This window comes from Bos mutus, chromosome 10, assembly GCF_027580195.1.
Source record: "Bos mutus isolate GX-2022 chromosome 10, NWIPB_WYAK_1.1, whole genome shotgun sequence".
Taxonomy (NCBI): domain Eukaryota; kingdom Metazoa; phylum Chordata; class Mammalia; order Artiodactyla; family Bovidae; genus Bos; species Bos mutus.
In genome coordinates this window covers 27,288,534-27,302,587 of record NC_091626.1, presented here as the reverse complement: position 1 = coordinate 27,302,587, position 14,054 = coordinate 27,288,534, and the positions used below count along the sequence as shown (strand labels likewise).

Genomic DNA, 14,054 nt, shown 5'->3' with positions numbered 1-14,054 from the left:
CATGTATAGGGTAAAATCTGTGTGGAGTATCTCTGGGAAGAAGCACTGAGTGACTGGGAAAGAGGGCTTACTTTTCTGTGTTCACCCTCCTACTTTTTGAATTTTTTTCTAGGTATATATTTCCTATAATTTTTTTTTTACCCCTCCGAAGGTGTTATTTACATAACAAAGAACCAATCTGTAAAACTTGAGAAGAAAATATTGGAGAGTATGTTTAGAAGAGTTTCCTAAACATACTCTCCAAAATGTGTCACGACATAAAACTCAGAAGCCATGAAGAAAGAAGCTTTTAAAATACACATGTGGACTTATTTGTCATACCCCTGTTTGGCTACAAGTACCCGGAGTGCTTGGGCTTCCCTGATGGCTCAGTGGTAAAGAATCTGCCTGCAGTGCTGGAGATGCAGGCTTGATCCCTGGGTTGGGAAGATCCTCTGGAGGAGGGCATGGCAACCCATTCCAGTATTCTCACCTGGAGAATCCCATGGACAGAGGAGCCAGGTGGGCTACAGTCCGTGGGGTCACAGAAGACAGATAGGACTGAGCAGCTGAGCACACATGCGCCTGCAGTGTATATCTTTTTATCCTTTTTCAGAGCAGAGCACAGTGATCCCTGCCCAGTCATCAGTAAATATTAGTGAACCGGAATGAATTGTACGTAGCGTCTTTGTAGACCTCACTTTTGGTACTGATGCAGTGAGTGCCAGGTGATGTCCAGGGTCCTCTCAGGGGTTCCGTGACGATGTGGGCTTTTTGGGCAGAAGTGCCCAGCAGAGCCGGAATGACTTGAGAATCAGCAGTCCTTCCCCTGGGACTGTCCTCCCCCGCACACTGGACCTGTGTGAGTCCTGCCTGCTTTTGGGAGCTGCTGTCAGATGCTCACCATTAATTACACTGAGGAAATGAACCAATTAGACACAATCTGGAGAGAGCCAGGCGATCTCTGGCAGGCTTGTTGCCCTGAACAAAAGAGGGAGAGTGTACAAGGTAAAGTGGTTTGCTGAGCTTCCTTTGGCAATCCAGCTGGCCAGCTCTTTGAGCACCTTGGCCAGAGTTTAGAGAGGCACCAGGAGAGGTGTGATGCCTGTGTCTGCCTCCTGTTCCAGCCTTTGGGCGAGCTGGGTGGCATGGGAAGAGTCTAGAGATGATGGTGTGTCCTTAGAGGGCGCTGAGTGGGCTTATTTGGGCTCATATACTAGTTTCAGAGAGGACGTTCAGACTTCTCTGATACCTGTGGACCTACCTCATTATTTTAATAGGTTAAGTAATGGAGTCTTTTCTCTGAATCTCAATGATAAGTAGCCTGAGGGCAGGGAACCATCATCTCTTTTTTTACTTCATATCCCCGCCTCTCCTGGTTGGCAGTCATCTTACATAAGAGCAGTTTGCAGGCTGAAGGGAAGTGGTATTTATTTGGTGAGAGTGGTGGGCATTCCCATGAAGGGAGAGTACCTTATCTCAGACAGTCAGAAACTCGGTCTATTAGAGGAAGTGAAAAACAGAAACCCAGCGGGTCTTATTTTCATATTGATGTCCTGGTGATATCTTGATGGGGACAGGGTATCTGTCAGCAAAATCTAAAGTCCTTTGGAGACTTTCATCTTTCCTGCATTAGTAAGGCTTGGGGTAAGCTGAAGTTTGTGGGTGCCTGGCCATCTGCCAGCATATCTTCTTCCAAACAGTGATCCCTGAGGGAACCTGTTGTCCCCTTCCTGTTTTTGCGAGGCACACCCCTTGATCTATTGCCTGGGGACTTGGGTTCTGCAGTGTCCATCCAGATGCTTCACGTCCTCCCCAGGCCTTGGAATTGGAGGCCGCCTTCTCCCTGGGCCGCTCCAGGGAGCTTGTTACCGCAGCTTGTCTCCATCCCAGTTCTCCCAGCACTTAGGTACAGTTTGCCATTTTCCTTGTTCAGAGGGAGGTAACCTTGACATACACAGTTCTTAAAGGCCCGCTCACTCCTGGAGTGGAAGCAGTGTCTGCTGGTGGGAAGAGCAGGTTTTGAATCAGGAGACCCAGCTCTGTTCCCCGGTCTGCCCTTGACTCTCTCTGCCTTACACTTGGCTCAAAGTCATTTAACTTTTGTGGACCAGTGTCCTCATCGTCAAAGGGGAGGCATGATGACTACTCCACAGAGATTTTAAAACTGAGCAGACCTACCTCAATGAAAAATACAGGCTTCACTGTAGGATGGAGTTGAGTGATGCCAGTGACCACGCAGTTCAGGGAATGCATGGTGCCGGGGGCTTGGGAAGCCTCCCAGGAAACGCATCAGAAGCCAAGAAGGCACATTTTATCACACAGAGGAGTCCTTTCTGATCCTGATCTGGAAACAAAGCTAACATTTCCCCCGTGCAGGTTACTGGTGTTTTACCACCTGTCACTTGGTTTCATTGTGTTCCAGTAGGTTTTATTAAAACTGTATTACACACTAGGTCTCTGTGAATCTAGCTTGGTCAGACTACTGTTGAGTGAAGGATGCGGTTCTCTGCAGGCAGTAGGGAGGGGGAGGGGAGGGTGGGGGCGTGGTGTTGGCAGCCCGGCTTCCCCTGTTGCCAGGGCGCCTCCTTCTGTCTTTGGCAACCTGATCTTCCAGTGTTCCGGCAGCAGCCTTTCCAAGGGTCTGGCGCTCTGCTCCTGAGGTGTTTCCTACCGAGGCCTTCAGCACTGCCCCTCTCCGTGTTGCCAACGGCACTCCTGCTGGAAAACCTCATCAAGGTACCTCCTCTCTCTCCATCTCTGCAGTGTGTTCCCTGCCACCGGAGCCAGAGAATGGTGGCTACATCTGCCACCCCCGGCCCTGCAGAGACCCCCTGAACTCCGGCAGCGTCATTGAGTACCTGTGTGCCGAAGGCTACATGTTGAAGGGTGACTACAAATACCTGACGTGTAAGAATGGCGAGTGGAAACCAGCCATGGAGATCAGCTGCCGTCTCAACGAGGGTCAGTTTGGCAAGCAAGAGTGGGGTACTTGCTGCTGGGCTCCTGCTTCCCTTCGGGCTCCCAGGCAGTGGCACGCACTCGCTCCAGAGGGCCCTGTGCTGTGGGGGGCAGTGTGGTCCCTCTGGCACCCTGCAGCCTCCCCTCCTCTGGGGTTCACGTCTCGGTTAGACATTTGGATTGCTGATGCGTGTCCCGTGGCGTTTCAGCTGAGCCACTGAGGCGTCTGCTGTGCGATGCAAAGTCCCTTGATGCTCTAGCCCAGGGCTGGTGACCTCTGGCTGTGTTCTGCTAACACAGGGGCACAATGCGGGCACCTTCTGTAGTGTCTGTGGTATATTTTTTTTCCCTGAATGGAAGGGCGCTGTTTTGTTATGGAGCTGCAGTCCAGCTGGACAGGAGCACGCTCACCCTCAGCCTCCTCCTGTCGTACATGACATGAGGTCCAGCCTCCTGAGGAAAGTGTGTGACATGCAGCCATCTCTGGGCTTTTCACTCTAGTTTCAGGACTGTGACACTCTGGAGAAGGGTGGGGACCGGCCTTAGATACACAGCTAAAGATGCAGGACCTTAGAACAGAGGGTTATTACAGCCCTGTTTTTATAAAGTTTGCTGCCACATGGGCAGAACTTTAGATGGTGGAAAGATGTGTGCATTTGAATTTTTCATGTCTTTGAACCTGCTGTTGAGGACAGGATCAGCTTGGGTTTATAAAGGTAAGATCTCTAGGGTTAAGTGAATTTAGGTGTTAGATGGTCCTCAGCAGTCCAAGGTGAAGGGAATTTTAGTTTCAGGAACAGAATAGGGAAATGTCCGTTTTCCTTGACATAAAAGCCATTTGGCTCTGCACTGTTGCTCCAAAAGCAACCCTGGCCATACCTAGCACGTCTCACTGGGGCACCATGCAGGGGGCCTTTGAAGGTCAGCCATGAGGCTTGCGTTCCATGTGTCTGGGTACAAAACACTGGTGATGATGGCTTGTTTCCATAGACAAAGATATCCACACTTCGCTCGGGGTCCCCACGCTGTCCATCGTGGCTTCCACTGCCAGCTCCGTGGCGCTCATTCTCCTCCTCGTGGTGCTGTTTGTGCTGCTGCAGCCAAAGCTGAAGTCTTTCCATCACAGCCGGTGAGCCCAGTGGCGGTGGCAGCAGGCGTCACTGTTGGGGGCTGGCCCTGGACTGGCAGAGGGGTGCTGGTGGGCTTGCTGGCCTCTGCTGGTCCATGTGTGCCCAGGGAAAGGGGAGGGCCCTGCGTGTGTTAAACTTCCAGGTGTACCAGGCAGTGTGCTTTTGCTTCACATCCATCATCGTAATCCTCACAGGATCATTGCAGATTAGGAAACTGAGGCTCAGAGAGGTAAAAGTCAGAGAGGGTCATCCCTCTAGGTCAGGGGAGCCCCCCCCCAGTCCCCACCTCTGGGCCACAGACCAGTAGCTCCTGTTAGGTCAGTGGCAGTGTTAGATTAGAGATAAGGTGCACAGTAAAAGTGATGCACTTGAATCTTCCCCAAACCACCCCCTGACACACCTCTGTCTGTGGAAAATTATCTTCCACAACATCAGTTTCTGGTGCCAAAAAGGTTGGGTGCCACTGCTCTAGGTGACTACAGAGCTGAGACTTAAACCCCAGTCTCCCACTCCAGTGCCGTTTTATTTCTGCTATGTCAGTGGTTCTCACATGTGGTCCCGGCAGCAGCAGCATCACCTGGGAACCTGTTAGGAATGCAGATTTGCAGGCCCCACCCAGACTGACAGAATGAGAGGCTCTGCCTTTCGTCAGCAGTCCAAGCGGTTCTGGGGCAGGCTCGTGTTTGCAGGCCGCTGCCCTGTCTCCCTGGTCCCCACTCCTGGATGCACAGAGGCTCCAGTGGGGAACTAAACACAGGCGCCAGCACCTGGGCCTCCATCCCCAGATTTATTTGGTTTGGGGTGGGAGCCTGTGTATAAAAGTGATCCAGAAAAAAGGTATTTGCACGGCTGAATCTCCCAAACATAATGTCGAGTAAAATACAAAACCACACACGCCTATTCTCACACAGACACACACATTTATTATCTCTATCTCATTCATAAAAGGTCACAAAACCTCAAAACTAAACAATGTTGAAGAATTCATGCTTAGGCATTAAAGTTACTAAAATAAAAGTCAAAGGAATGATTTTAATGTAAGTTAGGATAGTGGTTACTTTTGGTGGTGAGGTGATAGGAATGGTCATGGTTATACACTGGCATTATTGTTTAGTCGCTCAGTCATGACTGACTCTTTGCGACCTCCTGGACCACCAGGCTCCTCTGTCCGTGGGATTTTCCAGGCAAGATTATTGGAGTGATTTACCATTTCCCTCTCCAGGGGATCTTCCTGACCTAGGGATCGAATCTGCTTCTCTGCATCTTCTACACTGCAAACAGATTCTTTACTGCTGAGCCAGTAGGGAAGCCCATACACTAGTATTACCTTTGGAATAAATCAGGTATACATTTTTCTGTGTTTTATTTCTGCTATGTCAGTGGTTATATTAAAAAAATCCACAGGGTTTTTTTAAGTTTACAAAATTAAAAAAATAAAAGGCAAGTAAAGTGACTTGAGTCAAAAGAACAGAATTCTTCCTTCAGTTTTCGAGTCCAGTGTCCCATTTCAAGATCACGGTGTTTCTTTTCCTTCTCCTCTTTTTAAAAGGACCTTTATGGAGATGTAATTTGCTTCCCTGGTGGCTCAGCAGTGAAGAATCCACCTGCCAATGCAGGAGACGCAGATTTAATTCCTAGGTTGAGGAGATCCTGGAGGGGAAATGGCAACCCAGTCCAGTGTTCTTGCCTGGGAAATCCCATGGACAGAGGAGACTGGTGGGCTCCAGTCCACAGGGTCGCAAAAGGGTCAGGGACGACTTAGCAACTAAACAACGAGTGTACATGCCACACCGCGTGCCCGCTGGAAGTGTACAGGCAGGTGTGTTCACAAGTACACGCAGCCACCGCTCTTCCACTTTCCTGGCTTAGCTGTGCTGAGCCCGTGGCTTTATTTCTGAGTCTCGAGCTTCCTGGTTTTTGCACAGGACCAGAGGGCCAGGTGCCTGTATACCCAGAGGCTAGTAACATAGTCTCTGGAAGCAGGTGGAATGGGTGCACATCCTAGTTTCCTCCCTTACCAGCTGTGTGCCTGGGCAGGTTGCTTAGCTCCTCGGAGCCTCATCCACGTTCTTGGTGAGGGACTCAGGTGAGGATGCAGTGGGGTGAGTGTATAAAGCCCTAGTGCCGTGCCTGGTACATAGTAAGCCCTCAGAAACGGTTGGTATTGTTGGTACTGTGATGCCTACTTGTGTGCATGTTCTGATTCTTCCTTTGTCCTTTTCCTTCTCCGGACGCAGGCGTGACCAGGGAGTGTCCGGGGACCAGGTCTCCATCATGGTGGACGGAGTCCAGGTTGCGCTCCCGTCGTATGAGGAGGCTGTATACGGCAGTTCCGGTCACTGTGTGCCGCCAGCAGACCCCAGAGTGCAGATTGTGCTGTCAGAAGGGTCTGGGCCCAGCGGGAGGAGCGGGATGAGGGAGCCGCACCCGCAGGACCAGGGGGCCTGTTCTTCTGCAGGCAGCGAGGAAGAGGCCCCGGGCCAGTCTGGACTGTGTGAAGCCTGGGGCTCTCGGGGCTCAGAGACTGTGATGGTGCACCAGGCAACCACCTCTTCCTGGGTGGCCGGTTCAGGGAACAGCCGAGCGGCACACAAAGAAGCCCCGGATTCAGAGAACAGTGACATACAGAGCCTCGCGTCAGAGGACTACACAGATGGTAGGTGGTCTGTGCCGGTGCCCAGGGCCCTTGCTGGGAGTGAGGAAGGGCAGTGAGCCTTTCTAATCATTGGTGTGCCTGGGGCAAAGAAGGATAGTACCTAGGGGATTATCGTACAAAATAGGATTTTACCCTAGGTGGGCCTTTGGGCTCTGTATTGGGAGACTTTTTGCTATTGTCTGTGAGTCTTAATAGGTTTGGAGTCTCTGAAACTATTCATGGCCTCAGGGAAATACTAAATCAAAGGGTAGACAGCCAGTTGGAGGTGGAAGTGGGGCCTGTCCTCTTGTTATAATTCTTATGTTCCTGAAAGGACAGGAATGACAAGGAGGCGTGGGGTCTTAGAAAAACTGGAGCCTGTATCTCTGCCAGAGCATTCTGCTGCTTCATTCTAACCAGGAGCATGTCAGCTCCTGTGCTGTTTGGTTTTCTTGCACTACCTCAGGTCAGACCTCACAGTGATCCTGAGAAGTAGGTGTTGTAACCAACACCAATTTACAGATAGGGAAGCTGAGGCTCCAAGAGGGTAAGTCTTGGTAAATGGCTGAATTGGGATTTGAAGCCAGATGGATCTGCTCCCAAGCCTGTATCATAATCCATGGTGCCATATTGCCTCCCAGGTAACTCCGGGGCCTTTGTGGTAAAGCCGTCAGAGGATGAAATTGCTCCCTCCTGACACCTCTGCCTTTACTGGAGCCTGGAGCATCAAACACTGGGATTGACTCTTGTCACTTTAAAAACCATCTTTACATGAAATCCCACTGTGGTTCAGGATGCAGAATAAACCTAGATGTTTCCCTTTAGAAAGTCAGGACTTCCATGCTTACCAATCCCGTTCCCCCCCCGCCACTGCCCCCCGACCCCTCTGCCAAAAGTGCTTTAGAGCTCTCCCCTTCCTGCGAGTCCTGGCCACAGTTAGTGTCTAAGGTTTAGAATATCTGAAAGCCAAGAAGTTGGAAATTTTTAAGTGCAGATCAGGTTTCGGGTTTCCTGAGTATCACCAGTATGCCTCCTATTATCTTGGTGGGATGTAGAGCTAGGAAGGGGCCATTAAATCCTTGGGCCAGATTTAAAGTTGGAAGCCAGTGGCCCCAGGGCAGCCAGCTGTACATGCTGTGTGTCTGCGTGTACTGACGTAGACCTCAGCCCCTGTCCTTCATAAAGAGCCCAGGGTGCCAGCTCTTCTCCCTTCTCCTTGTCCCTGGCTTTGTTCCACGTGTTGAACAAGCATTATTCAGACAGAGCCCATCTTGTGCCTGGTGTTGGATTAGGTTTCAGGTGCGATGGAAAGAACCACAAAACATGCTGTCTGCATGCATGGACTGTCAGTCAGTTGGGAAGATGGAGCATATACCTGAGAGTTAGAGAAAAAAATGGAACCAAATGGTAGGGTCCATGTCAGAATATTGTTGTTCGGTTGCTGTTGTGTCCGACACTTTGCCACCCCATGGACTACAGCACGCCAGAGTCCTCTGTCTTCCATATCTCCCAGAGTTTGCTCAAATTCATGTCAGTTGAATTAGGTATGTCAGAATGAGGGGTGTGCAGAACCAGACACAGAGGTTATTGAGTTGGTTGCAGGTTAAGCCCAAGTTATCTGGGGCAGACAGTTGTGCAGGAAGCCAGGCCCTTCAGGTATCAGTCTAGCCCAGGTGACGTGTGAGATGACTTGAGACCCAGAGAAGGGGATTGATTTACTCAGAATCACACAGCTGAAGGATGGCTTTAAGAAGGAGGTGAGACTTACCAGGGCTCAGTAGCCTCATAAGATGAGAATAAGGGTAGAAAGAGAAGCAACTAAACCATCAGCATCCAAGCAGAGGAGGGTGCAGGGTGGCAGGGCCAGAAAGGGTTTGAATACTGGACTGGCTGTTCAGGTTTTCTCACACAGACAGACGGAGAGATGAGCAGGAAGGCCTGGAGAAGGGGTGAGGGGTTTAGACTAGCTAGGAGTGTGCGAGGGGCCCCCGCAGTGGGGTGAGCTGCGCTGCCGTCACCCACACGGGTAACCACTCTGCTTTCCGTCTTCCTCCGCCCGCAGATATCCCACTGTTGAAAGAAGCATGAGGGCTGCCACGGGCTTCTCTCCTCTCTGCCCTTCCTCCTCTCCCTGTGGGTTTGAGCACCACGTCCTCCAGCCGCCCTGCCCGGAGACCTGAGCTGCCCACCTGTGTGTCTGTATCTCCGCACCTCTGAGGGCCCACAGGCCCACTTCGCTGGAAACTCCAGGAAGAATCTCGCCATCTGCCTGCTGGACGGCTGGAGGAGCTGGCTCCCTGTGCGCCCCAGCTTTTCCACCTGTGTCGGGGACGTTATCTGAACGTGTGGGTTGACCCCTTCCCTCCCCGGAGCCCTCCAGTCCCCTGCAGCCAGCTCCTGGGTGGCAGCCCCCCGGCTCCCGTGGCCCGAGCGCGCCGTGTTTACTTGTGCCTTCCTCCCCCCGGTCCGGTCTCCCTGTCACGCGGGCTGGTTGCTGTCCTACAAGCCTTCACGGCTGCGCTGCTGCTCCCCCAGGGGGGCCAGGCCTGGGTCTGGCCCATTTGCTTTGGAGACTGGCACCACTGCCCTTAGCAGGAGCAGATCCCAAAGTGGCTTCAGGTGGGGCCAGAGTGTGGGGCCCTGGGCCTGCCATTGGCTGACAGCAGTGGTGCGCTGCCTCGACTGAGGACGGAGGCTGTGAAAAGTCACCCCGCAGCCATCCTCACTCCAGCTGTCTAGCTCAGAGGTGGCGGCTCCTGGCCCTGGTGAGTTTCTGAGAAGCGTCCAGAAGATCCCAAGGGAGGGAAGGAAGGTGGCTGTTAATGATTTGTCTTCCTAATATGCAAGTCCTCACTTCCTGCTTCCAGCATCTGGCCTTCCTGGCCTTGTTTTTTTTTTTTTTTTTTTCCCTGGAGCCTAAGGGGAAGGTGCCTGCTGCCTCCTGGGTGTGACGCCATGTGGCCCTGGCTTCCTTGCTGGCCAGGGCCAGCGGCCTCCCCCATGGGACGTGAGAGTTCTGAGATGCCGTGGGATGCCCCACTGGTCACTGGCAGTTGGGGGCCAGTGGCCTCGTCCTGGGTTCGTGGTGATGGAAGGGGGCCTGCGGGGCACCGACCGAGCCCCCAGACGGCTGCAGGCAGCTCCGGCCCGGTCCTGAGGGTCCTCGTCACCGCAGTCACGTGCCTTAGTAACTGTGCCCGGGAAGCATGCTGCCGCTTGCTCGCTGCTGCTTCTCCTCCTCCTCCCGCCCTCCCCTGCTGCCTTCCACTCGTCACAGCTGACAGACGACACCCCTGGAGACATCAGCACACACCCCCACCCGCTGCGTGCGCTTGCTGGTGGGGACGGTTTGGGAGCAGCCTGGCTCCAGGGCCCTGGAGTGGAAGGAGTGGCCAGGGCCCTCGCTGGGGCTGCTCCCTCGGTGGGCTGCTGCCTCTTCATGAGATGTGGCATTAGGGAGTGCTTGTTGTTGCTTTTGTTCCTGAAGCGCTGCCCCTCTGCTCCCCGCTGAGCCTGAAAATACTCGAGCCTGGGGCGTTTTCAGTTCCTGACCTACCAGGGTAGCTCCGGTGGCCTTCTCTCAGCCTCCCACCCCCTTGCTCAACACTCGCACTTTATTCCCGCTTATCCTGGCCTCTCACCCCTGTAGTCTTCCTTCCTCTCAGGTAAGGGCAATGCCTGCCGAGCGTTTCTCTCTCTCTCCTTCCCACCTGGTGCCCACAGCCCTGGCCCGCAAGGAGGAGGTGCCTAAGGGAAAGTGCAGAACGGAGTAGGCCTGCCCTTGGCCTCCAAAGAGGCCGTGTCCAGAGATGCGCCTGCCAGCTGTGGCTGGCCCGGGGCCCATCTGGAGGGCAGGGTCCCCACGACCCCAGTCACTTCAGCCCGCACAGGTTCTGCTCCGCCCGTGGTACCCTTGTCTTCCTCCGGAAGGGAGCAAGGCCTGGTAAGGGGATGGCTGGGAGTGCCTGCAGAGTCTCACTGCTGAGCCCGCAGCTTTCGTTTCCCCATCTTCCAGCACCTGAACTCGCGTCTAGAATATTTTTTTAAACGGGGCTCTTACCCTTTTTTTATATAAATACTCTGGGGGTTTTCCCCATGAGATTGCACTTTTTGTTTGCGGTTTATCCAGCCACAGAGATGATCCGCCTGCCGCTTGAAAAAAATGAAAAAGCCTGCCTTCTGAACCCTTCTTTCACCTTGCCCGCCCACCCTGGGGGGATCACAAGCCCAGACTTGCCACCTGGGAGGGAGGAGAGAAAAGTTGGGAGGCTCCCCTCCCCTGCTCCCCTGTCCCTGGCTTTGATGAAGCCTGCCTCCTGGAGGCCCCTGGCATGTGGGTACCGGGCCAGCCTCACCTCCCTGCTTACCCGCCGTGATGGCTTCCCGCAATTAGTTCTCGTCTCCCAAATCAGCCATGAACTGCTGTTTCTAGAGCTTCTGGCCCTTGTTTCAGATGTGAAGGATCAGGGCCTCCACGGTGGCCTTGGGGTGGGGGCTGGCTGAGAGACAAGGTGGTGTTGGGGGCCACCAGAGGGGCCTGGAGCAGTGGGGAAAGCTGCCCTGGTGTGGCTTCCCTGGGCTCACCTCTAGGGGAACCCAGCAGAGGACTTGTACAGGAGAACAGTTGGCACCAAAGGACTTTTAAGAAGCGTTTTTTTCTTTTTATTTGCGTACACGGGCTGACTCAATGTAGGTTTTATATCTTGGCAACTTGCAGTCACATTCCAGTGACTTTCAAGGGCCAGTATATGGTGAAAAATCACTTAAATTTTCTAACATTTTCAATGCCTTAGTTCAGCAGGTAGGCTCTATCTTTTGCCATTTTTGAGTTTTGTGTGCTGTGTTCCCATTTCACTGGGTGTGAACTGTGAAATGGGCCAAGTCCTGGCCACTTTGTGAGTTCTTCTGGTTTTATAAGGCATTTCAACGTACATCCTCCCAACACTCCATTTGCAAACAGAACTTAACTCCTGTCTCATCCCCATTCTTCCTGCCAGCCGCGAAGCTTCATGGAGAAGCTGATGGCCAGACAAAGGTATACTTTTCCTGCTAAGTCAGTGGTGGCACAGGAGCCCTAGCACTTGACCTTTCCCCTCCCCACCCCTGTGGAGCTCAAACCACTGCTTCCCATATAACTGTCACTTCCATTCCCAGGGAGCATCGCTACATAGAGAATGAAAAATGCTGCAGACATTTCTAGATCCTTGCCTGTTTGTTATTTCCCCCCCTCTCCTTGAAAATATAGGGCCCAGAAAGGAAAGGACACAGGCTTGACAGCTTCATTCCAGATGTGCTTGCTGAGGACAGAGTCCAGGAGCTTCCCTGAAGCCTGCTGGGGCTCCTGGCCTTCAGCACAAGGCCTGTTGTTACTGGAGTCCGGTGAGGGGCTCGGAGAGGATTTTGTGTGGCAGGTTTGTAGACCGAGTGGTAGAGTAGCCAGTTCCCCAGAGAGTGAAGGGCAGGCTCAGCTTTCCTGGGAAGCAACTCCTCTTAACCGCCAGTTGAAAATCTAGTAGAATTTTGAACAAGAACCCCAAGGTTGAGCCCTGTGCTAGGAGCTGGGGGATGTGCCTGGGCAAAGCACTTGGACCATCATGCAGGGAGAAGAGAGGGTTGAGGGTGGCCTGGCGGCTCATCACGCCACTATGGAACCTCAGCAACAGTTTCACATGACACGCGCATCATTGACTGTGCAGGATGTCACCCAATCAGTTTGGGTTTGCTTTATTTTATTTTATATATATATTTTTTGGTATCCTGTACATTGCAGTGGGTGTGAAGATAGTATTTTAATATTTGTACAAAGTTTAATTTAATTTTAATTGTTCTCTGTATATAACTGCATTTCTAAATAATAATAATAAAAAAAAAAGTTCTTTTGAAGGCAGTTGTGAGAGATGTGATCCTTCCAGAAAGTTTTTGCAGAAACCCTCCCAGGGGCAGGAACTCATGAAGGGCATGAAAACACCAGCTCTGAGGGGAAGAGATGCCTGATAAGAGGAGACGGGACAGGGAGGTGGTGTGTGGAACAAGGAGGAGGGACCACAAACACAAGTGAAAGCACGTCAGTCCCCTCAGCGTGCCAACCGCTGTGCTCAGGCTGCGGTTCAGCAGTGAGCCACATGGTGAGTTGGGGGCCTGCGTGGAATTCCTGTCAGGAAGGAAGACAGAGCAGCAGCCAGTGATGGCCGTGGTGACAGAAGTTATGTTGAGGGGACAGTCAGGAATACCTTATGGATGAAAGGCCATGTAACTGAGAAGAGGGAAGCTAGAACAGTGAGACTGAGGGGCAGGACCCAGCGTCTGCGTGGGCAACAGAAAAGCACTTGGAGTTTGAGAAACCAAAAGGGGTCTAGGGCCGCTGCAGGGGGCTGAGGGCAGAGGGCTCAGGGACCGCTGAAGGAGGCAGACAGAGGCTAATGGTCGGAAACCCTTGCCAGCCACGCTGGGACGTTTCACTTCTTCCTGAGGACAACAGGAAGTGCCCTCGTGGTTTTAATCAATAGAATGACTTAGCTCCACTTTGTTTTCGGAAGCTATCTCTGTCTCTTAAGAAGAATGAATTTACGGGGATAAAAACATACATAAGAGAGAGACCATGTAAGAAGTTGTTGGTTCTGTGGGGAATAAGGTAGTTTGAGCAGCGAGGTGAACAGCAACACCATTCTCTGAGGGGGAGAGGAAGTACTGGAGACCTAGAGCTGAAAGAGCAGGAGGTGAAAAGAGGTCACTGCCAGGTAGGAGAGGTCAACAGTACTCAACAGGTAGTAAGGGTATGAGTAGAAAGATGTACCGGGTACTTCGGGGTAAAAATTCAGGCCACCCTTAGTTTTGTCCCCCTGGGAAATGGTCAAGATGTGTTTACACACAGTGTCATGTGGAAAAGCATTCTAGGGGTATCTGTGCCCAACACCCAGTCTCAAGCTCAGAACACCCGTCTTCAGTAGGGTCTGCCCAGGCAACACTGCCATAACTGCAAGGGGGTGGAGAGACAAGTGGTCCAGCTTTGAAGTGATGGTGATAGTGGAAGTGAAGTGAAAGGCACTCAGTTGTGTCCAACTCTTTGCGACCCCATGGACTGTAGCCCGCTAGGCTCCTCAGTCCATGGAATTCTCCAGGCAAGAAGACTGGAGTGGATTGCCATTCCCTTCTCCAGGGGACCTTCCCAACCCAGAGATGGAACTCAGGTCTCCTGCATTGCAGGAAGATTCTTTACCATCTGAGCCACCAGGGAAGTCTGATGGTGGTAATGGCTGGTCCTTAAAAAAGCACTTACTCTGCACCAGGCAGGGTTCTAAGTGTTCCATGTGTATCAACTCAGAGCCCTGAATCACATAGAATGGAAGTGA

General features: G+C 52.3%; 1 protein-coding gene across 5 annotated transcripts in view; it reads left to right on the top strand.

Moving 5' to 3' along the window:
- SUSD6 (sushi domain containing 6) overlaps positions 1 to 12,588 on the top strand; it is a 96,327-nt gene extending 83,739 nt beyond the window's left edge. For all 5 annotated transcript variants that reach the window (XM_070377653.1, XM_070377654.1, XM_070377656.1 and 2 more), the window contains 4 exons: positions 2,746 to 2,943; positions 3,931 to 4,069; positions 6,308 to 6,726; positions 8,768 to 12,588. In XM_070377653.1, coding sequence (XP_070233754.1) covers positions 2,746 to 2,943; positions 3,931 to 4,069; positions 6,308 to 6,726; positions 8,768 to 8,793 — 782 coding nt within the window. In that variant the 3' untranslated portion in view covers positions 8,794 to 12,588. The remainder of the gene's footprint in view (positions 1 to 2,745; positions 2,944 to 3,930; positions 4,070 to 6,307; positions 6,727 to 8,767) is intronic.
- The last annotated feature ends 1,466 nt before the right edge of the window (positions 12,589 to 14,054 follow it).